The sequence below is a fragment of the Drosophila persimilis genome, unplaced genomic scaffold (genome assembly GCF_003286085.1).
Source record: "Drosophila persimilis strain 14011-0111.01,24,50 unplaced genomic scaffold, DperRS2 tig00000622-arrow-arrow-pilon, whole genome shotgun sequence".
NCBI lineage: Eukaryota > Metazoa > Arthropoda > Insecta > Diptera > Drosophilidae > Drosophila > Drosophila persimilis.
In genome coordinates, this window is record NW_020825326.1 from 2,206,990 (window position 1) to 2,231,241 (window position 24,252).

Below are 24,252 nucleotides of genomic sequence, written 5' to 3' on the forward strand. Positions count from 1 at the left end.
CGATCGTCGCCTTTGAACTCCGATCTCTCCTAAGGATGTTGGTCCCGAACAGAATTATTGCAGCGTTGCTGAACTTAAATTTCATGGAAATGTTTATTTTGCTATTTTGGTCATTTTATGAATTTTATTACACATTATAACAAATTTGGAGATTGGTAAAAGGGTGCAGGGGCAGGGGAAGGTACAACGGGAATTATGTACATCTATGGATATGGATTCTATATTATTCTAGCATATTCTCTGTATTCTATATTCTGTTTTCTGTATTGGGCTAATACAACTCGGACTTCTGCATCACTGCGGAGACCAGGGCTTTGAAAGCGTCCTCTATCAGTACGATATGCATCTGGGCATCCCGGTACGACCAGAGCTTTGCACTCTCCGTGAGAGGCATTTCCATCGTGGTCACGCCCAGCGACGACTGCGAGTGGAGGCTGCGGCCGGTGTTCATCAGAATGTTGACACAGTCGTCGGCCAGTATGGGGAACGTCTCGACGAACCGCACCATGGCCGGCAGCACGTGGCGCAGGAACTTGCACTTGGAGGAGACGGTGAGCAGCGACAGAGTCGTCTGTATCACATTCAGGCAGAACTTGGACACGCCCAGACTCTTGGGTATCGAGTAATTGAGGACCAGGTGGGAGGTCAGCTCAATGGTGAATATCTGCTTGTCCATCTCGTTGACGTTGAGGAACTCGTGCACAAAGTCGATGCAAATATGCATCGATGGCACGCTAGCCACCATCATCGGGATCACCGACTTGGGGTACGTCTGGAAGTGCACCAGCTTTGCCAGCGACGGTTCTGATATGAACGCCTGGTGCACATATGTCCCAATGATGCCCTGGATCTCGCGCAGCTCCAGATGGGACAGGCGATCCTTGGAATTGTTTGACATGTACTCCAAAACTTCAAGCAGTATGTGTACCGCAGCACTCTCCTGCGAGGCAATCAGCGTCGTCTTCAGCTCTTCTCGGTCGGCGTCTGTCTGTACCAGCCCGTTCTTGTCCAGCACCTGCTTCTGCTGCATGTACACGTTCAGATATGTTTTGGAGGCGGCCAGGCTGCCCTTAAGAATGCGCAGCATGATCATCAGCAGATATGGCGAGCAGAACACATGCCTGGGACAGCTGTGTAAAGAGATGCTATAATCAAGATACTCCTCTAAAAGCTATATGTTTAGTGGCAATTACCTTAGCACTTCCATTGGCTCCAGCAGGCTTTCATTGGCAAAGGTCCGGCGATTGATCGAGTCCGCGCTATTGGTGATGGCTCGCAGCGACATGACCCACAGCGTAGTGGGCAGAACCGCATTCAGGCGTAGCCAGAGATCGTGGAACAGGTCCTTGATGTAGCGTGGCACCGACTTCTGAAATACCACCGGCATGTGCTTCACCAGCTGCTGGCCGTACTGGGCCAGTGACTCGGCGGGCAGCTGCAAGAGCTGCTTGAATATGCGTATGGCCAGCCGAGGCTTCGTCTGGATGTGTTCGAGGGCGCGGCTCAGCTGCTCGGGCGTCAGTTCGGGACAGGGACAGTCAAGGGCTTCGATGCCTAGGGTCGTCAGATTGTGCTCCTCCAGCCAGTCGTCCACCATACTCAGGTGCGGATAGTTGGAGATGATCAGCCGCAGAAGCGGATGGAACAGAAACTGATATTCGCTGTGATACTTGTGGGCCTTCTGCAGCAAATACTTGAGTGGAAGGCCTCCCATGAAGTTGTTCGCGTACTCCTTCTGCTTCCGGCCGCCGATGGCACTGAGATTCATCAGGCGCGTGTCCTCGTACAGCAGCAGGTAATAGATCATAAGCAGCTGGGCGGTGAGGGGGCAACTGACCTCGACCTTGGCCAGCTCCTCGCTTTCTGTCATCTGCGGCAGGTCCTCGCCGAACAATGTGAGCTGGGAGGTGCGGAACACGTGCAGTATCTCCACCTCGGTGAAGGGCATGTGGATGTGATCAATGTTGACCTTGCCGGTGGGATTCGGAATGATCAGTGTGTTGACAAAGACCTCCACCAGGGCGGGCATCACGGGATGGATGGGCCGCACCGCGCTGCAGATCTGCTTGAAGATCCACGACTTGATTGTCACCTTGTGCTTGAGGAAAGTGCGCGACTTGAGCAGCTGGTGGATGCAGTGTACGGGCAGGTAGCCGGGTATGGTCCCACTCAGATTGGGCGTCACCGGCACCCGCACCGCCTTGAGAGCCACCACCTGTTCGGTAAATAGCTCCTGGGTGAAAAGCTGCTTGATCCGGCTGGTGCTGTTCGGCCGGATGGGTATGCGCATGCCCAGTGTGGAGCAGACCATTTCGCTGATGGCTGTTATCTGATTGCTGTGAAAGTGGATGGCCAGCAGGAGGAGCATCTCCCCCAGCGAGGTGCTTGTTCCAGAGCGCTTGCAGAAGAAGGCGTCCTCACGCGTCAGCCACTGCAGCCACTCAATCGCCTTCATCTCCAGCGGAATAGTCGATACAAGCGAGGGGCAGGCTATCAGCATGCACAGCCCCAGTGTCACGAACCTCAGACCCGATGGCGTCGGCTGGGGGCGGCTCGTGACCAGCTGCGACAGCGCATTTATCTCGTCGTCATTGAACTTCAGTCCGCCGATGCCCCGCAGGGCGCAGTAAAGCCGCATCAGCACCACGCCCTGCAGATTGAAGTCCTTAAGCTCTGCCGCATTTGTGGTCGTCTTTACAACCTTCTGGAGCAGCTCCACACGAACCAGATTGAGGGCATCACCCTTGCGCTTCTGACTGGAGCGTGTGTAGATCGCGAACCAGCAGCGCAGGTTCTGATCGTTTCCCAGCAGCAAGCCCGTGAGGAAGGGGATCTACTCAGAAAAATCCATTAGCGTTGATTAGCTTGATTACTTTGGTTGCGGGACCACTCACCAGATCGTCGGAATGCTTAAGCGCCAGCTTAAGCATGAAGGAGGGCCCCTTCATCATTTCCACGCACAGCGTTCGATTGGCCAGTGCTTGGGTGGGGTTCATTTCGCTGAGGGACATCAGCAGGGAGAGCCTGTGCTTGCCGTCACTGCCATCCTCGTCGTAGTTGGCAATCACGTGAGAGACAACATCGCGATAGCAGTCGGGAAAATTGGCCACCAACGCAGTGATAATGCGATACCCGTTGGGCACGCTAATCAGGGCATCCGTCAGCTCGAGAATGTTGAGCAGGGAGGGGAGCTCGGCCAGGGCAATGCAGAGGATGTCCACCACCTCCTCGAGGTAGATTCCGTCGTCGAGCATCTCCGAGTGGGCGGCGGGTTTCTGATCGGAGACCTGCTGCTGCAGATTGAATATCTCGGAGAGCACGACGCGGACTTTACGCGCCACATCGGCCCGTTCAAAGCCCAGGGCGATGCCCGACTGCAGACCATACTCCTGCTGCTGGCCCTCAAAGTAGGGGGTCTTCTGGCGAGTCTGCAGCTCTTTTTTCAGTTCATTCTCTAGTTCGTGATAGTTGACCTGCAGATAGGAGACTATGCTGTTCACAACCTCGATGCCAATGAGAACGGCCAGGATCTGTTTGCGAGACTCCATCGACGATGTGGTGTTGTCCAGCGGCGAGAGCAAACTCATGCGCACCAGCGATGGCAGCACTGGACGGATTTCGGCCTCTGGGTAGCTGGCCAGCGAGGTGATATCCAGGTTCTGCATCGATGTAAACACACGCTCGGACACATCGTATACCTGAACCGGCGTCTTCTTCACTTTGGCCCAGTGTCCTAACTTGTTGATATCGATCTCGATACGCGTGATCTTGGTTAGTGGTGCCGGGGCCAGCATTTCGGATAACCGGCCGTCGCTCTTGGGGATTCAAAAAAACAAATCTTTGTAAGCTATCCGTTCGTCCAGGGAATCCTTGTGCTTGTGTTCCGTAAATCCTCATCCACACAAAACGGAACGTGAGCACCAGAGTGACCATTTACGATATATTATATACTAGGGCTAGAGCGGTCCGTAATCAAGTTGTTTTTTAATCGATTTTTTTTTTTAATGGTATATTTCGGTATATTTCTGAGGGTTACGCTGGGGCTGTCTTCTGCTCTCTTGCTCATACATGCAACGAAAAAAAAGTGACGGAAGAGCGTAATTTTGAATGGTCTATAGAAAGAGGTATGGACAACAGGCAAATACCCCATGAAAAATTGCAAGGTTCGTTCGAATCTCATCTCGGCCCAATATACCTTGAAGACAAAGTCGGTATATCGGCTAATCGGGTAAGGCCTGTTTTCCATACCCGCTTATTTCTCCCATTATGTAGAAAATGTGTAGCTACCGCGTAGATGCCATGTCAAATATCAATAGCAACACAGTTGTATTGCGCACTTTGGTATTTTTTAGTGCCAATTGCTCAGTGTTTTGAATACATACATTTTCCATTCTGCTCGAAAGTAAAGTTCATCCGCCAGACCGAAATTAAAAATTTTAACGTGTAAAATCTATGATATTTCTTGTGTTTTATGAATCAATTAGGGCAAACGGAACTGAAAAATTATCGAGTAGGTAAGTGAGAGTTGCGAAACGCAGTGAAAATGCCGAAATAACGATGAAAACTGTCGGTAAAACAGACCAACGCCCTAGTGCTGTGCTTCCTACCTCAGCTCTATCTCTTCTACCTTTTCAGAAGAGAGTGGCAGAAAGTAGAAGCAGCAGAGTATAAAAAAAAGTATCTCAGATATTGAAATGTGGGCCAGATCAGAGTGGACTAAACTAACCAATTACTAATGCGGACATAAATGTGCTCTACCATACAAGCTCTGTGCATATAATATATAGTGGTTAGACCGTGCGCATACATACATAATAAAAACATCATCGATTAAAATTGCCTGCTCTACCGCCACCGCGCCGCTGGTGCTGTAGCTGCCTCTGCTGCCGTTGATGACATCATTCGGCATTTGGTTTTTGGGTAGAGCGAGCGCGTACAAGTCCCACAGTGGTGTGGTGTGGTTCGCTTGTCTCATTACTGCCCTCCTAATCGAATTGGACGTGAGTGTGTGTCGAGTGGCGGACGGATTCGTTTTATTTTTATGTTTTTTCCCCCCATCCTCGAGTGTCTCAATGGACAAATGTATAAGAAGTTTGTTCAAAAACGGTAAATTAATGCAGTGACTGAAACTGGAACTCGAATCAAAACAAAACTAAGAAACAGTGAGAAAGTGATCGGCGATCGCCGAAAGAGCATAAAGAACACCCGGGAGCATACACAAACTAAAATAATAAGCAGAACCAGAAACATAAGAAGAAGAGCCTTAAGTAACATTTGCGTCAGTTGGTGATAAAATAAAATATCAGGCAATCGCCTAATCGGAGATACACTCACTCAGTCATACATGTGTACATATGTATGTATGTGTGTATATATGAATACACACACATGTGTATGTTTATGATTCGTACAGAAATACAACTCTAGGAACACTCTTTCCTTCCTCATAGATACGCTTGCACTTTGAAATACAGTTACGTGCACACAATCACGCACTCACACACATGCACAGCCATACGCCTCATGTAAAAATAAGAACTCCTTCGTCTCCGTCGCCGTCGCCGCTGCCTTTCCCTTTCCCCTGCAAGAGGTCACGAGTTGAAGTTGCTTTTTGTAAGAAAGAGAGAAAACCACTGGCAATAATGGGTGAAAACAGTGTGGCGGTGGCTGCACTTGCTCTTTGCTAAGATAGTTCGTGTGAGTGTGTGCGAGTGTGATGTTCTGGCCCACCTTGTTTATGACAAATCAGCGGCTATCACTCTCTTGTACAGTTGTAAACACACGAACATACACAGAAGGCTGTGGCACGTACATGGGAATTCATGGCCCCCAGGTGCCCATGCCGTATAAAGAGGGGAGCCCAGCAACTGGAAAACCAAATAATGTAACTTGTTCAAAAAATGCAAAGGAACAACAAATATTGTGATACTGTGATCCCCAACCCCACCCCAATAAACTGGTTTCTCCATAGAAGCAACTGAAACCGAAACAAAAACAGAAAAAACACACAACTTTGACTTTGGTGGTGGTTTGCATTGGGCCTGAATTGAGCTGAACTCTTGGCCTGCTTAATTGAACTCGGGAGTTGCACAACCACTCCACAACTCCTCCACGCCCCGCACGCACTCTCTCCCTATGACGGCTCTCGAGAGGCAGACAGCTCTCTCTCTCTCTCTCTCTCGCGCCAGCCTTCACAAAAATGATGAGTGAGTGAGTGATGAACTCATAATAAGATCACTTATAAATTGTGCGCCAGGCAATCATAATTAAACATCGCAAGATGGATAGATAGACGGAGACAGCAATATTGATAGAGAGAGAGAGAGAGAAAGAGAAAGAGAAAGAGAGTGACAAAATAAGAGAGAGTGCATTTTGAGTTGAGGAAACCAACCCTGGCTGAGCTACTACTCCCACCCCCACCCGCTGGCATTGGTGCACCACCTTCAGATATACAACAAATACAATATGAATACTCTCCCGTTTCGACTCTCTCTATCTTTCTCTTCCATTGTGCGTGAGAGGGCTTGCTCGCTCTTTCTTTCGTTAGCTCATTCGCTGTTGTTTTTGCGTTGCGGCAAGATTTAAGCTTCGTTTTATTAAAAATATTACGTAATAGATAGAAGCCACTTTTGCGTGTGTGAGTATGGAAATGAAACATGCATGCATATGTACGTGGCTCTCGGTGCTTGTGTTAGTGTGCTGATTTTCTATTGTTTGTTTTAACAAGTTTTTCTCTTTCTGTTGCTGTTTTTGTTGTTGTTGTTGTTGGTGTCGCAAAATTAGTACAAATTAAATCAGCAGTAACTACGGTGGCGACTGTGGCAGAGCTTTGACTGAAGCTCTCATAATTGTGGAGAGGCCAGAGTAGGGCAGAGCGAGAAAACCAAAAGCCGGAGTAGAGCCTAAGCCAGACCAGAGCAGAGACCCACTGCCAAAGCAGTTCCAAAGCAGTTTCAAAGCAGTGCCAGAGCAGATATACAGTTGTGTATGTATTGTGTTGCTGGAGGAATGACCCCCATCTAGCACCTGTACTGTGCTGTGCTGTAAATGTAAATGCGAATAAAGGTCAAAGGACATTATCATAGGCACCAACCCACATACGCGAACAAACAAATAAGCACACACATATGTATGTACATAGTAACCGGTTGTATATACATACATATCTATTTACCGTAATTTTGCATCATTCTCGCTTGACCTAGGTCCGCGTCGAAATCGAAATCAAAATCGAAATGAAAACTGCAGTCCGCTCAAACTGAAATGTGAAAGCAAGAGAAAGTGCCAAGTAAAAATGTACTGTAGTAGACCGAGAGGCAGTTAAACATATGAACATACTATGTATTTTCATTGCATCCAAAGTTCGAGCCTAACATTCGAGCATAACCCATTTCGTTTAGTTAGCAGGTCTCTGGCACAAGTGCGAAAATACTGCCGCTGCTGTGGTGGAGGATAGTGCGAATGAATGATGGCCGACAGCGTGAACGGTTAATCACTTGGAGAGTTGAAGCCCAGCTTTTTTGTGGCATGGGGATTTTGGGGAGCGAATGCTTCTTTCGTGCAACTGATTTCTCGTGTAGAGATGGGTCAGTGTGTAGCGGCTCTCGGTTTTCAGTGTGAATGGGTCATCATTTATGTTTTCTCCACATATTGCGAAATGGCTCTGAAATGCACATTTTGAGCCATATACATATGCATGTACTCCGGGTATTCAGTATGAATAGGTCACAATGTCTGCAGTCCTGTGCTGTGTAGAGATATGTATGTACATAGCCGTAGTGTAACATAAGAGGTAGCCCCCCGCTCATTCGTGTTTTGTAGAGATGAAATCGGGAATGTGTGAACGCTTTTTGGTGGGAATGGTATCTATTCTACAGTAGAGCGTTGTGTACAGATAGAAACAGCGGACAGTGTGAACGCTTTTGGGAGGGGGAAAGCAGTGCACAATCATGGATGTACTATATTCTGTACTCAATCTGGGTTTTGTTTTCGATAGCTCTTTTTGTGAATTGAATTTCCTGCAATTTCATCAAATGTTGCTCCAGGAGGGGATACGGCTGGTGTGGGGATGGGCATGGGGATGGGGATGGGCATGGGCATGGGTTGTGCCGCCCGTTGAACAAAAAGAGAGAGAGCCTCACACTCGCACTCTGCTTGTCTTTTGGGGAGGGGGGTGCCAGCGTGTGATGTAATCGCGTTAACTATGAGTATTTCTGAGTGTGTCCGAGTGATAGAGAGAGTGAGAGAGATAGAGGTACAGTTGCGATCGGACTTGTTGGTTGACCCAGACGACCCTGCGCATGACGTCACCTCAATGAATCATCCATACACAAATTGTCCAACCGATTTTTCCACAGTTTTCCCAATGCTTACCTTACCTTACCTTACCTTTCCTTTTGTTTCGTTTCCTTTGCAGTGATTCTCCTCTAAAGGCAACAAATTCGGTTCTGGACTAGGATAAAAAACGAGCGACTTGACGCCGACAAAAGAAGGAGGAAGGAGCAGAGCAGAGCAGAACACAACTTTAACGAAACAGTGAGAGAAACAGAACCAAAAGTGTGGAAACTGTAGAAGTTTCAAATAAGCAAATATGACGACGGACATCTCAATTGTTCGATGGGACCCCAGTCAGGGGCCTGGCAACGAATATATCGACGAATACGAATACGATGGCGGCAACAGCAGCTCCCGACTGTTCGAACGGAGCCGCATCAAGGCCCTTGCTGAGGAGCGGGAGAGCGTACAGAAGAAGACCTTCACCAAGTGGGTCAATTCGCATCTGTGCCGTGTGAACTGCCGCATCGCCGACCTCTATGTGGACATGCGGGATGGCAAGCATCTGATTAAGCTGCTCGAGGTCCTGTCCGGCGAGCGTCTGCCCAAGCCCACCAAGGGCAAGATGAGGATCCATTGTCTGGAGAATGTGGACAAGGCCCTACAGTTTCTGAGGGAACAGCGTGTGCACCTCGAGAACATTGGCTCCCACGACATTGTCGACGGGAATGCATCCCTCAATCTGGGCCTCATCTGGACTATTATCTTGCGCTTCCAAGTGAGTCCTTCTAGCCTTTCTTCTACAAATGTAGTACTAATATTAAGATCAGTAACGCCCATGCATTTCAATGGTTGTGTGCAGCGCCACCACCGTCCTTCCTCCACCACGATAACAAAATAATTATATTCTCTTCTATATTCAAATTCACATTTAAGGGACATACAAAATAACACTTATTTTCATGTTGGCGACGAGCTTCGCCAAAAAGTGTCCTAGTATTCTAGAAATGTCAGAATGAGACAGCCCAGACAACGTGAGATTACGTGTCCACGCCTGCATTCAAATCTGAGTCGTCCGCTGCCGCTCTTCAACAAAATTTGAAGAGAGCCTGGAGCCACTTTTAAAAGCCACGCCGCTAAAGTCATGTATCATTGAAATGTGTGGGCGTTACTCATCTTCCTATTGTATTTATATTGTTTTTGCTTCTACCTTCTACCTTCCTTCAACCCGTTCGGACGTTCTGCTGTCACTGACACACTTTTCCCGCACTGCATCGAATATGTAACTGTTACCGTCCCTCCCTTCCGCACAAAACAGATTCAAGATATCACCATTGAGGAGGTGGACAACAAGGAGACCAAATCGGCCAAGGACGCCCTGCTGCTGTGGTGCCAGATGAAGACCGCCGGATACCAGAACGTGAATGTAAGGAACTTCACAACGTCGTGGCGCGACGGTCTCGCGTTCAATGCCATCATCCACAAACACCGTCCAGATCTGGTGCAGTTCGAGAAGCTGTCAAAGACGAATGCCATACACAACCTGAACAACGCGTTCGATGTGGCCGAAGACAAGCTGGGCCTGGCCAAGCTGCTCGACGCCGAGGACGTGTTCGTGGAGCATCCCGACGAGAAATCGATCATCACCTACGTGGTCACGTACTACCACTATTTCAGCAAGCTGAAGCAGGAGACGGTGCAGGGCAAGCGCATCGGCAAGGTGGTGGGCATCGCCATGGAGAATGACAAGATGATCAACGACTATGAGCACTTTACCAGCGACCTGCTCAAGTGGATCGAGACGACCATCACGTCGCTGGGCGAGCGCGAGTTCGAGAACTCCCTTGTGGGAGTGCAGGGCCAGTTGGCGCAGTTCTCCAACTACCGCACCATCGAGAAGCCGCCCAAGTTCGTGGAGAAGGGCAACCTGGAAGTGCTGCTCTTCACTTTGCAGTCGAAGATGCGCGCCAACAACCAGAAGCCCTACACCCCGAAGGAGGGCAAGATGATATCGGACATCAACAAGGCCTGGGAGCGGCTCGAGAAGGCCGAACATGAGCGGGAGCTGGCCCTGCGCGAGGAGCTGATCCGGCAGGAGAAGCTCGAGCAGCTGGCCGCCCGCTTCGACCGCAAGGCCTCCATGAGGGAGACGTGGCTGTCGGAGAACCAGCGCCTGGTCAGCCAGGACAACTTTGGATTCGATCTGGCAGCCGTCGAGGCGGCGGCCAAGAAGCACGAGGCCATCGAAACGGACATCTTTGCGTACGAGGAGCGCGTCCAGGCCGTGGTGGCCGTCTGCGATGAGCTCGAGTCGGAGCGTTATCATGACGTGAAGCGCATTCTGCTGCGCAAGGACAACGTTATGCGGCTCTGGACGTATTTGCTGGAGCTGTTGCGCGCACGCCGCATGCGCCTGGAGATCTCGTTGCAGCTGCAGCAGAACTTCCAGGAGATGCTCTACATCCTGGACAACATGGAGGAGATCAAGCAGCTTCTGATGACCGACGACTATGGCAAGCATCTGATGGGCGTTGAGGATCTGCTGCAGAAGCATTCGTTGGTCGAGGCTGACATCAATATACTGGGGGAGCGGGTCAAGGTTGTCGTTCAGAACTCGCAGAAGTTCCTCAGCGACGACCCGGAGTCGTACAAGCCCTGCGACCCCGAGATCATCGTCAGCCGCGTTCAGCAGCTGGAGGATGCCTACGCGGAGCTGGTGCGCCTGGCCGTCGAGCGCCGCAGCCGGCTGGAGGAGAGCCGCAAGCTCTGGCAGTTCTACTGGGACACCGCCGACGAAGAGAACTGGATCAAGGAGAAGGAGCAGATCGTCTCCACCGACGAGATCGGGCACGATCTGACCACCGTCAATCTGTTGCTGAGCAAGCACAAGGCCCTCGAGTCGGAGATCACCTCGCACGACCCCCAGCTGCAGAACGTGGCCAAGGTCGGTGCGGAGCTGATCACCGAGGGCCACTTTGGGGCCGATCGCATCAAGGACCGCCTCAAGGAGATACTCTCCAAGTGGGATCACCTGCTCGACCTCACCAAGTACCGCCGCCAGCGACTGGAGAATGCCGTCGAGTACTTCCAGCTGTTCGCCGATGCGGACGATGTCGACAACTGGATGCTGGACACGCTGAGGATCGTGTCCAGCGAGGATGTGGGCCGCGACGAGGCCAACGTGCAGTCGCTGCTGAAGAAGCACAAGGACGTCGCCGACGAGCTGAAGAACTACGCGGAGGTGATCGATGCCCTGCACAAGCAGGCCGACAGCCTCAAGCTGAACGAGGCGGAGAAGGCGAACGTGGACAAGCGGCTCGAGGCGATCGACAGCCGCTACAAGGAGCTCACGGAGCTGGCGAAGCTGCGCAAGCAGCGTCTCCTCGACGCCCTCAGCCTGTACAAGCTGATGTCGGAGGCCGATGGGGTTGAGCAGTGGATCAAGGAAAAGACCAAGATGCTCGACACCATGGTGCCCGGCAAGGACATCGAGGATGTGGAGATCATGAAACACCGCTTCGAGGGCTTCGACAAGGAAATGAACGCCAATGCCTCCAGAGTGGCAGTGGTCAATCAGTTGGCCCGCCAGCTGCTCCACGTGGAGCATCCGAACTCGGACGAGATCCTCGAGCGGCAAAACCACCTCAACCAGGAGTGGTCGACGCTGCGCGAGAAAGCCGAGGCGAAGATGGACGACCTCAAGTCCGCCCACGGTGTACAGACCTTCTACATCGAGTGCCGCGAGACGATCTCGTGGATCGAGGACAAGAAGCGCATCCTCACCGAAACGGACAGCCTGGAGATGGACCTGACCGGCGTGATGACACTGCAGCGACGGCTCAGCGGCATGGACCGCGACCTGGCCGCCATCCAGGCCAAGCTGTCGAGCCTGGAGCGCGAGGCCAGCAGCATCGAGGACGAGCACCCCGAGGAGGCGCAGATCATCCGCGAGAGGATAGCCCAGATCGAGCTGATCTGGGAGCAGCTGACACAGATGCTGAAGGAGCGCGACTCGAAGCTGGAGGAGGCCGGCGATCTGCATCGCTTCCTGCGGGATCTCGATCACTTCCAGACGTGGCTGACCAAGACCCAGACGGACGTGGCCTCCGAGGACACGCCCACGTCGCTGCCCGAGGCCGAAAAACTGTTGAATCAGCACCAGTCAATCCGCGAGGAGATCGACAACTACACGGAGGACTACAAGAACATGATGGAGTACGGAGAGCGGCTGACCTCCGAGGGCAGCACCTCCGACGATCCGCAGTACATGTTCCTACGGGAGCGTTTGAACGCCCTCAAGGACGGCTGGGAGGAGCTGCATCAGATGTGGGAGAACCGGCAGGTGCTGCTCTCGCAAAGCCTCGACCAGCAGCTCTTCAATCGCGATGCCCGCCAGACGGAGGTGCTGCTCAGCCAGCAGGAGCACTTCCTCAGCAAGGACGACACGCCCGTCAACCTGGAGCAGGCGGAGAACCAGCTGAAGCGGCACGAGGCCTTCCTCACCACCATGGAGGCGAACGACGACAAGATCAACACGCTGCTGCAGGTGGCCGACACCCTCGTGGAGAAGGAGCACTTCGATGCGGACAAGATTGGCAAGCGGGCAGAGAATATTACCGGGCGGCGGGACGATAACCGACAGCGGGCCCTCGATCAGCACGAGAAGCTGAAGAATCAGGTGAAGCTTCACGAGTTCCTGCAGGATCTCGAGGAGCTGGCTGAGTGGGTGCAGGAGAAGTACGCGACGTCGCAGGACGAGACTTACAGGAGCGCTAAGACAATCCACTCCAAGTGGACGCGCCACCAGGCGTTTGAGGCGGAAATCGCCGCCAACAAGGAGCGTCTGTTCGAGGCCGAGAAGTCCGCCCAGGAACTGTCCAGCGAGAAGCCCGAGTTCAAGGACGTGATCGAACCGAAGCTGAAGGAACTGGCCAAGCAATTTGACGATCTCGAGGTGCACACCAAGGAGAAGGGCGCCATGCTGTTTGACGCGAACCGCGAGGTGCTCGTTCAGCAGACCTGCGACGACATCGACTCGTACATCACCGACCTGGAGAAGCAAATTGTCAGCGGCGACACGGCCAACGACCTCACATCCGTCAACATCCTCATGCAGAAGCAGCAGGTCATCCAGACCCAGATGGCGGTCAAGGCCCGCCAGGTGGAGGAGATCGACAAGCAAACGGAGTACCTGCAGAAGACCGTGCCCGAGGAGCAGATCGAGCCGATTGTCGTGAAGAAGACCGCGGTGCTAGAGCGCTTCGAGAAGATCAAGGCACCGCTGATGGAGCGCCAGAAGCAGCTGGAGAAGAAGAAGGAGGCCTTCCAGTTCTGTCGCGACGTCGAAGACGAGAAGCTCTGGATCGACGAGAAGCTGCCGGTGGCCAATTCCAACGACTACGGCAACTCGCTGTTCAATGTCCATGTCCTGAAGAAGAAGAACCAGTCGCTGGCCACGGAGATCGACAACCACGAGCCGCGTATCAACGCGATCTGCAACAATGGGCGGAAACTGATCGACGAGGGGCATGAGGACGCCAAGAAGTTCGAGGCCTTGATCAGCGACCTCACCCAGAAGTGGCAGGAGCTGAAGGACGCCATCGAGAACCGCAAGAAGCATCTGCTGGAGTCGGAGAAGGTGCAGCAGTACTTCTTCGACGCGCAGGAGGCCGAGTCGTGGATGAGTGAGCAGGAGCTGTACATGATGGTCGAGGATCGCGGCAAGGACGAGATCAGCGCCCAGAACCTGATGAAGAAGCACGAGAACCTGGAGCAGTCCGTCGAGGACTACGCCAACACCATCCGGCAGTTGGGCGAGGTGGCCCGCCAGTTCAGCGGCGACGACATCTCCAGCGGCGACGCAGTCGCCGTCAAGCAATCGCAGCTGGATAAGCTCTACGCCGGACTGAAGGACCTGGCCGGCGAGCGACGTGCCCGCCTCAACGAAGCCCTGCAGCTGTTTATGCTCAGCCGGGAGGTCGATGACCTGGAGCAGTGGATCACCGACCGCGAGGTGGTGGCCGGCTCCCAGGAGCTGGGCCAGGACTTCGACCATGTCACCCTGCTGTCGGAGCGCTTCAATGAGTTTGCCCGCGACACGGAGGCCGTCGGTGGGGAGAGGGTGGCCAAGGTAAATGGCATCGCAGACAACCTCATCCAGGCAGGCCATTCGGACTCGGCTACCATCGCCGAGTGGAAGGACAACCTAAACGAGTCGTGGCAGGATCTGCTGGAGCTGATCGAGACCCGCACCCAGATGCTGGCCGCCTCGCGGGAACTGCACAAATTCTTCCACGACTGCAAAGATGTGCTGGGCCGCATCCTCGAGAAGCAACACGGCGTCTCCGATGAGCTGGGACGCGACGCCGGCTCGGTGTCGACGCTACAGCGCAAGCACTACAACTTCCTGCAGGACCTGACCACACTCTACTCGCAGGTGCAGCAGATCCAGGAGGAGTCCGCCAAGCTGCAGGACGCATATGCCGGCGACAAGGCCAAGGAGATCACCAACCGGGAGCAGGAGGTGCTCAACGCCTGGGACAACCTGCAGGCCATGTGCGACGCGCGCAAACAGAAGCTGGCCGACACCGGCGATCTCTTCCGCTTCTTCAATATGGTGCGCATCCTCATGATCTGGATGGAGGATCTCGTCCGCCAGATGAACACATCCGAGAAGCCGCGCGACGTCTCCGGCGTCGAGCTGCTGATGAACAACCATCAAAGCTTGAAGGCCGAGATCGACACACGCGAGGACAACTTCGCTGCCTGCATATCGCTGGGCAAGGAGCTGCTCACCCGCAATCACTACGCCTCCGCGGACATCAAGGATCGCCTACACCAGCTAAGCAACAGCCGGAACGCCCTCCTCCGCCGCTGGGAGGAGCGCTGGGAGAATCTCCAGTTGAGTAAGTAAACCCTTGTCCTTAATTTGCTTTGCCTCTACTAATCTACTACTCTACTAATCTGTGTGATTTTCCAGTACTGGAGGTGTACCAGTTCGCCAGAGATGCTGCCGTGGCCGAGGCTTGGCTCATTGCCCAGGAGCCGTACCTGCTCTCCTCAGAGCTCGGCCACACAATCGACGAGGTGGAGAACCTGATCAAGAAGCACGAGGCATTCGAGAAATCGGCCGCCGCCCAAGAAGAGCGCTTCAGTGCACTTGAGCGGTTGACAACGGTGAGTGGTTAATGCCCCGTTAAAGCCCGTGCCTGAATCAATCTAACCCAATCTAATCAAATCATTATGTGTATCCACAGTTTGAGCTTAAGGAAATGAAGAGGCGCCAGGAGTTGGCCGAGGAGGCTGAACGACAGAAGATCAAGGAGGAGCAGGAGGCTAAGGCCGCCTCTGAGGCAGCGGAGCAGGCCAAACGTGAGGCTGAGAGACGGGATGATGTCGATGTTGGCATTTCTCACGATGATGCAGGTATGAAAACGTTTTACCCTTCTCCGTTTTTACTTCTATTCCCCATGTATCCCATGTATCCCATGTATCCCATGCATCCCATAAATCCCCGTCTCGATCCGCATCCAATAATCTGAGAATAAAAAATATAACAAAATGCCTACCCTATCATCATACATAGATTGAAATCAAGATCAAGATCAAGTTTGTTCGATAACCAAAGACAATTTATATCTAAACGTTCTATATCATTCACTCATGCTTACTAAACATTAAAAATATGCATTAAATATCGCTACGGATTAACACAACCAACTAACACAAAACCAAATGAAGCCGCCAAAGATACGGCCGTTGAAATCGAGCGCGCTGTCGAGATACAAACAGGTACAAAAACATTATCTCAAGAGCCATAGCATGCGTATTATTATGCGTATATTTTCCGAGTAGCTTGAATATTGAATCTTTTGACTCCATTCTCATTGCGTATGCATACTCGTATGTTTGTGTGTTCAACCTTTACCAATAATTGCGCTCAACTTTGACTAACTGAAGGCTTTTATTCTCTGCTCCCCAGAACGAGGCGCCACACCAGCTGCTGGCGAGGGCCAGGAGGGCTATGTGACACGAAAGCATGAGTGGGAGTCGACCACCAAGAAGGCCTCCAACCGATCCTGGGACAAGGTGAGTGATATCAACTCTTGCCATTCCCCCTTGCAGTGCGTTTACAATTTACAATCTTAAAATTGCGTCTCAAGGTTTACATGGCTGCCCGGAGCGGACGAATTTCGTTCTTCAAGGATCAGAAGGGTTGCAAGAGTAACCCCGAATTGACCTTCCGCGGCGAGCCTAGCTATGATCTGCAGGGAGCTGCCGTCGAAATTGCCAGTGATTACACCAAGAAGAAGCATGTACTGCGTGTCAAGTAAGTAGCCATTACCGAATCGATCCACCCACTGATCGTACGATGCTGATTCCTTGGCTTTGCCCTTCTCTCTTTGCCTTCTCTCTCTCCCTCTCGACTGCAGGCTCGCCAGCGGAGCTGAGTTCTTACTGCAGGCCCACGACGATAGCGAGATGTCCCAGTGGGTGACCTCCCTGAAAGCCCAGAGCGATTCGGCAGCTGTGGCGGCCAGCAGATCCCAGACTCTGCCAGCCACCTCTCAAAAGGACGAACCAAAGCGCAGATCGTTTTTTACTTTAAAGAAAAAGTAAATCCAAGCATAGGAAAGAGCAGCTAATTAAAACAAAACAAAAAACGGAAAATAACACAAACAAAAAGAATGATAAAGAAAAAGAAAAGAAAGAAACAAATATATATATTTTTTTTCATATATTTAAACTTATTTCGTAAAGAGACAAACAAAAACTTGCAAGAGACGAACGAGCAAACGTAAACCATTATTATGCTTATCAAATTTGCACGATAAATACTGCTATTATGATTAAACGTATGTATCTTATTTATTTAAACAAATACAAAGTAATATAAAGATAAAAAAAAACGACAAAAAACAAAACAAAAAACCATTTGAGGAAACCAACTCGTGTATGCATTTCAATGTATTCGATAAATAAACGAAATATTCCTTTAAAGTACACCAATTGCCATGGCATTTATGCATTTGTTTCTGCCGTTTGCAGTATTTGAGTACCTTATGTACCTTATGTTCTCTTAAATGTGTGCATCCTGGTATTAGAGACGTTCGAAATATGAGGCTTTGTTTTCTGATCCACCGGTTCGCCACAAATGCAAATCGCAATCGGATGACTCTTTGAACCGGAATGAAAAATAAACCGGCTCCGGTGTGTGCATTTATTTTATTTCGGAAAACCCATATGGGCCACATGGGAAAACTAATCGCGTACCGGGGGCCTCGCCAGGAGCGCCACTGGAAGAGGGAGAGAAGTGGATCGCATTTTGGCATTCTAGTACAAACATTTTCTCGTTCTATATGATTCTGTAAAACTTTGAAACAGCTTTGGACAAAAGGTTTGTTGCTGTTGTTCTTATAGTCTCTAAGAACCAGGCGAAAACAAGCCGGCCGGACAGTCTTGCCTATATCGGCTCGTCTGTTGATGCATAACAAAACTATATACATATACATTATGGGGTTGGAAACGCTTCCATCTGGAATCCACACGAATTTAATATACCCCTATACTCCTTGATTACCCGGTATTACAAATACAGTCTTTGACTTGTGGACTTTCATGGAGTGCAACTGCAACAGTTGGGATCCGACTAGATTCGGCGTGACTGTTTTCATTTTCATTAAGGTGAGTCTTTGAGTCTTTGTGAAATTTGTAGATTAGTGTGCAACAACCTGCAACGTTGAAAATCAAAGTATGTATATACCTTAATAAGTTAAAAGATTGTGCGCCCTGTGTCAAATCGCTTTTGTAGACCAATAAAAAAAATGTTCTAAAAATAATTCCTGCAAAGGTGTAAAATTAGTACGCTCCACTGTCTTTGCACATGATCACTAACCATGCCGTACATAAGTATATGTACATCTATACTATAGATGTGTCAGCTCATACAACGATTATGTTCCAAACGAATTTGCTGGATTGGATCTTATGTCTTCGGCTCTGGCGTTTGTTATGAGTGTGTGAGTATGAATAAGAAGCCCTGCAGTCCCAGAAGTGAGCGATGACGTTAGCGCCGGCCAAACCGAACTCGTTTTATACCCGATACTTAAAAAGAGTATAGGGGCATATTGGATTTGTGCGGAGACTGGACGTGTGTAACGTCCAGAAGGAATCGTTTCCGACCCCATAAAGTATATATATTCTTGATCAACATCAATAGCCGAGTTGATTGAGCCCTGTCTGTCTGTCCGTCCGTCTGTCCGTCCGTCTGTCCGTCCATATCAGCGCCTAGTGCTCAATGATTATAATAGCTAGAGCAACGATATTTTATATCCAGACTTCTGTGATGTCACCGTTACAAGAGTATTTCAAAACTTTGCCCCACCCCCTTCCGCCCCCACAAAAGACGAAAATCTGTTGTATCCACAATATTGCCGATTCGAGAAACCTAACAACGCACAATCATAGACAATGACCATATCTATTCGGTTGCTGAATCTGGATCAGTTCGGATCATTTTTATAGCCAAAAGGAACAAATCAATTTGTACTGGCTACGCAGCGGCCGACGAAACGTTCAGACTGATTTTTTGTCTTTCTCGCACGCACTCTTTGTCGTTCAGTGTTAGCGACGTCTGCCGGAGGAGAGCCATACTGACTAAGTATCGGGTATAAATGTAGAGTTGCGGTCTCGGCAGCAACGCACAACGTTCCCCCTTCGTTTTAACTAGGATAGGCATAGCATGGCGAACGCATAAAGCGATAATTCAGGAAATACACCGCTAAAACAACAACAAAATATTGCAGATACAAAACCTGGAGTACAATTTGTACGTTCAAATTATTGCTGAAAAAAAGGAAACAAATACATACACTTCCTAGAACATATGTACGTATAACTTGCATTATGGAAGTAGCTGATTGGTACACAACAGCCCAAGTTTGCGCCAATGCAATGCGCCAATGCGCCAATGATGCCCAATGTTGGCAGCAAAAAAACTCCCATTTTTGAAATGTGGAGCTGTTTTGTCGGTATCCATTTAGAAATATATATAGAGCTATTGGTTTTTATACCCGACACTCAAACAGAGTATAGGGGTATATTCGATTTTTTGAAGTATACATACATATACATATGTACATATATTGTTGACCAGCAACAATAGACGACACGATAGAGCCAAGTCCAACTGTCCGTCCGTCTCTCCGTCTTGTTTAACTCCTAGTTCTCAGAGACAATAAGTGCTCAAGCAACCAAGTCCTGAGTGTAGGCTCCTGTGATACCACACTGAATCAAGTTTGTTTCATAATTGCTACGCCCGCTTCCGCCCCCACAAACGACGCAAATCTGGCATCCACACTTTTGAAATTTAAAAAAAAAGCCAAAAAAACAGAATCATTGCAAATTTCAGATTATTATTATAGTCAGAGGAAAACAATGAAACTGCAGTGGCTACACAACGACCTCCACGCTCTCCACGCGCCTACACACTCTACCTGGCCTGGTTTAGTGTACGCCCTGTGGCGAAGGGAAGCCATGCTGACAGAGTCCGGGGTATAAATGTAGAGTCGCGGCCCTAGCTGCGGACCTTTTTATAAATTTATTGAATTTGTATAGGATTATTTGAAATTGAATAGACAAACACAGAAAATATTTTTCAAATAATCGGTCAAAGATCGATCAACAATCGGCGGAAAACCAAATAAAGTTTGAGAACAAATATGAGAAGAGAAAGAAAGAAAAAACAACAACAAGTTATTCCGAGGCCCCCGTTTCTAGACGCCGTTGCGAGTGCACCGGCCTGAGACTCTAAATTTGAGACTCATAAAACACATTGCCAAGTCGACCCAAGTTTGCTGGAAGTCGGCTGCACCATAATCGACGTATTATATTACAATATGCAAACATCAATTTGGCTACATATGTATGTATGTATGTTGCCTTAATGTCGAGTGCAACGGTGCTCATATTTTCCGAAGGAAAAAACAGTTAACCATTTGTTTAATTGAAGTACATAGTTAATAAAATGTTTGAGCAACAGCTGGAAAAGCATTTCCAGATCTATTTAAAGACTCTTTTCCTTGGAGAACATGGTGGTCAGCACCAGGCTGGACAGCCTGTTGAATGGGCTCTCAAATGTCAGCGTGAGTGCGTTGGCCAGAACGTAGCAAATCACCGAGTGGGCCACAATCAGAAGGAACTGCAATTGATTACAAAGTTATTCAAGTGGAACATTCTCGAGTCCACATACATGCGTATGTGATGTCTGAACTTACAATAACGAAGAAATCGGCCTGTAATCCGCCGCTGAATGAGTAGTAGAAGTTGAGAATGACTATAGGATTCAGCAAGTAGATGGCGTAGGTGAATCGGCCGGCCCGCTGGATGGAACTGGCCTGCAGGAGGACAAGGAGCCAGCGAATGGGTGGATACGATTCGCTCGTATCTGCCTTCTCCCCGATTCTGATCAGATGGCTAGTCCCTGCGGCCAGAAGCAGTCGGAGAAAGATCATGAAAATGGTTATCAGAAGTGGCGAGGATGGATTCGGGCCGACCACCTGGTTCGTTAGATACAGCATAAGGAAGACCAGTCCCAGCTTGGCCCACCGATTAGGCAGTATCTGATCGAAAGGAGTCGGGCTGCCCCGCACATGAGAATACCCATAGGCACCGCCAACAATATAGGCAAGCGTGCGGACAATGGGACTCACGTACAACAATTTGCCCGAGTGGATGAAATCATCAAAATTGCCGCCCACCTTCAAGATCTCCATCACCAGAAGCGTATAGGCAATGTTCCCCGCCAGAATCAGAGCAACCAGAGATCGTACCACCCTCGGATGCCTGGTGTGAATGAAGAGCATCAGCAGAGCCACCATATGGAGCTGCATATCACAAGCCAGCGACCAGGTCCAGTTCCCACAGAGCTCAATGACGGGAAAAAAGTTTTGGATGAATAGCAACTGGCGGTGCCAATGCCGAGGGCAGAGCTCGTCCATCGAATCGCTTATGTGAAAGACGGACACCTGTTTCTGGTATTCCATGCTGAGGGTTCCTATTAGAAGGACTACGAACTGCATAGGAGCAAGACGCAGGAAGCGATGCAGCAGCTGCCTGAGGTAGCGCTGCACGTTCCCGCGCAGGCTGTCCCGGGCAATGTTCTGTTGCAGTTTCTCGTCCCGTAGAAAATTCGTCACGGTAAGGAAGCCGCTGCAATGAAGATGTCATCAATGGAATGGAAGAGTGTTGAAATAAGCCATGCGAACCTAATAACAAAGAACACCTCCACCACAAGTGGTATGTAGGTGTGCCTCATGGTCATGTGGACCAGCTTGTTGAGAATCTCCACCGAAGGGTCCACGGAAAAGTACTTGTACCAGATTACATGCACCCCCAAAAGAGTGAAAGCTGCGTAGACCCTCAGCCCATTGATGACGCTGTTCTCCTGGCTGGGATTCACTTCATGATACAGGCGTTGCCAGTTGGTAGATACATTAAAGCAGGCTACGATGCGGGAACGGTTATCAAGTCCACTGACGGCCAGGACGGTCAGCAGGAGTATTCCTGTTATCACACCCAGGACCAAGTGGAGTGTTCGGCTCTTGTAGAAATCCTGCTTCAGTTGTGGCTTCTTCACGTACTCAAGCTGTGGACGCATATCCCAGCGCTGAAAGCTCTGGCCCGTGATCAGGGCCTGGCGCAGTAGTCGCTCGACTCTGGGGGTGCTGCAACTGCTAGGCAGGCAGAGACCAATGTGGAGCATAGGATCCTCCTTAATAGAAATCGATATTTGCCAAGGAGATCTGGCCCTGATGTAGGCTACTTGGTAATCAAAAGCAAAGGGGGCCACCTCCACGAGGAGTTTCGGCATTTGCGCGGTCAGGTCCAGAAGCATTGGTTCATTGACAGCACGGCAGGTGGCCCGACTGCCCAACCACAAGCTCGGGCCCATCATAATGTTGGAAAAGCCCTCGCCCGAAGCATCCAGAGCTGAATTAATCAGTAGTAAATTGAACCGCTCAACGACCGATCAGTGCGTCTTTCACTTACCCTTCAACGCCCAGAACTTCTGGCCCTGCAAGGCATCGCCCAGCTGTAGCAGCTGCTTCTCGCACTGGCTCATCGTAGCATTGGAACTCTTTGGAACCGTTTCTACGATGTCCACAAGCAGGGATTTGTTCTCCCATGGCCAGCCCTTGCCCAGCACGGCGAGGACTTTAATCAGCAACAGAATTATCAGCATAATGAAGAATACAGACAGCTGCAGGAGCACTTCAGCTCTTCACGACAGACTCTGCGCAACTAGTCGAGTTTCTCGGCGATAGCAAAGTCTATGCGACCCAAATAACCCCCAGATATTAGCACTCCGTCAGTGTTTCGATGAACCGTAACGCTCGGCTAGTCCCAGAAACAGCTCGCTAGCTGCAGCTAAGCGCTGATTTTATAGGATTCACTGCTCCACGAGTAAGCTCGATTTTACTATGTTGTAAGCTGGAATTTTATAGCCAGCTCGACAATGCCATACCCAGTACACGGACCTCTCTGTCACGGAAACATTTTCAAAGACCAATGAGGGTTATTTATTTAAAAATGTTTAAATATGTATTATTTTAGGAGGCAATACTGCTGAGCTCACCCATATCGAAATTAAATATATGGTCTTTAAAAAGAAAAATAGTAAAATTAAATATAACCATTTTGATTCAAACACAGGTGTATTGAAAAGTCTTTTTAATACTGTTGATATTTGACCTACAAATTAATAACACATTTATAGATTAAAATGTTTATATTGAATATTATTATGAATTCGACAATGTTTATTTGAATATCAAAGGGAAAGACTGTTTATTTTGAATACATCATATTAAATGAATTTAAATATTTTTGTTGTATTTCGTGGAACTAAGCTTATATCAATTTTGAATGTCCCTTCCATTCCCAACTGGTACAATCATAACCATTCGAGTTCTACTGAGGTTGTGATTGCTAGATGAAAACTTTACACGATAACCGCCATCAGGACGTGAAATATTATCCGGTATGGCAAAATAATTTTAGCACCAAATTTAATTTAATTTAATTTAAAACTACAAAATATTTATATGTTAATGAACTTTTTTTTTTTTAAATGTTTAAAAACTGTTCTTTTTTTTAAATATTTTTTCAGAGTTACTGCTTTGTTTTTCACATAACACACGATACTTAAGTTAGGCAAAAAACTACAAGTTTCTAAAAAAATTTAAAAAAAAACACACCATGAAAAACCCATAATACAATTTTAAAGCACTAAATCCCTCAGAACAATTCGGATTGGCTCGAAGCGTAAATATGGTGTTGCAAAGTGTTATAAGTGTACTACAGGGAAGCTCCAATATACCCATAAGCTCTAGAAACACATTTCACAATTATAAGTTTACTTCTTATTTACAATGCAGTCTTTTCGACTTTGTATCTATCGTTTAAATGGCATAATGGCCATAACAAATAGACTGATACTTATTACAGAAACGAGCGGGAACCTTGTGAGACGCTGAAACGGACGCGGTGCTACTTAATACTCGGTGCTCAGGCAGTACATATATGAGCTTATGATTTATGTAATTTATTCAATATCTTTTATATGTCGTTTGGTATCGCTGCTCTCAAGACAGAACGGGGGGGACGTTGTGAGTTGCTGCTGCGACCGCAACTCTACATTTATACCCGATACTTAGTCAGTATGGCTCTCCTCCGGCAGACGTCGCGAACACTGAACGACAAAGAGTGCGTGCGTGAAAGACAAAAAATCAGTCTTGACGTGTCGTCGGCCGCTGCGTAGCGACCGAAAATTAATTTGTTACTCTTGGCTATACAAATGATTGTATATGTATCTGGTACATATGGTCATTCTCTATGAGTGCGCGATTTTTAATTTTCTCGTCTCTTCAAAGTTGTGGGTGCCACAGATTTTCGTTCTTTGTGGGGCGGAAAGGGGTG

At 49.2% G+C, this 24,252-nt stretch overlaps 3 protein-coding genes across 5 annotated transcripts; 1 reads left to right on the forward strand and 2 right to left on the reverse strand.

Annotated features, from left to right (window-relative positions):
* Positions 1–69: 69 nt before the first annotated feature.
* LOC6602620 (integrator complex subunit 2) lies at positions 70–3,903 on the reverse strand. The gene is made up of 3 exons (XM_002027611.2): positions 2,895–3,903; positions 1,194–2,833; positions 70–1,130 (listed from the first exon to the last, which is right to left on the reverse strand). The coding sequence occupies exons 1-3, from the start codon at positions 3,792–3,794 to the stop codon at positions 272–274; spliced, it is 3,399 nt and encodes a 1,132-aa protein (XP_002027647.1). The 5' UTR covers positions 3,795–3,903; the 3' UTR covers positions 70–271.
* A 571-nt stretch (positions 3,904–4,474) lies between these two features.
* LOC6602619 (spectrin beta chain) lies at positions 4,475–16,969 on the forward strand. Of its 3 annotated transcripts, none has more exons than XM_026990865.1 (9): positions 4,475–4,514; positions 8,417–9,052; positions 9,593–15,179; positions 15,254–15,450; positions 15,531–15,699; positions 16,015–16,065; positions 16,256–16,362; positions 16,437–16,603; positions 16,707–16,969. In XM_026990865.1, the coding sequence occupies exons 2-9, from the start codon at positions 8,591–8,593 to the stop codon at positions 16,891–16,893; spliced, it is 6,927 nt and encodes a 2,308-aa protein (XP_026846666.1). In that variant the 5' UTR covers positions 4,475–4,514; positions 8,417–8,590; the 3' UTR covers positions 16,894–16,969. The 3 variants fall into 3 exon arrangements, with proteins under 3 accessions (XP_026846666.1, XP_026846665.1, XP_026846667.1); XM_026990864.1 differs by lacking the exon at positions 4,475–4,514 and adding an exon at positions 5,052–5,106; XM_026990866.1 differs by lacking the exons at positions 4,475–4,514; positions 16,015–16,065 and adding an exon at positions 5,052–5,106.
* Positions 16,970–20,242: 3,273 nt separating this feature from the next.
* Positions 20,243–22,664, reverse strand: LOC6602617 (O-acyltransferase like protein). The gene is made up of 4 exons (XM_026990854.1): positions 22,324–22,664; positions 21,540–22,263; positions 20,550–21,483; positions 20,243–20,473 (listed from the first exon to the last, which is right to left on the reverse strand). The coding sequence occupies exons 1-4, from the start codon at positions 22,514–22,516 to the stop codon at positions 20,339–20,341; spliced, it is 1,986 nt and encodes a 661-aa protein (XP_026846655.1). The 5' UTR covers positions 22,517–22,664; the 3' UTR covers positions 20,243–20,338.
* Between the last annotated feature and the right edge of the window lie 1,588 nt (positions 22,665–24,252).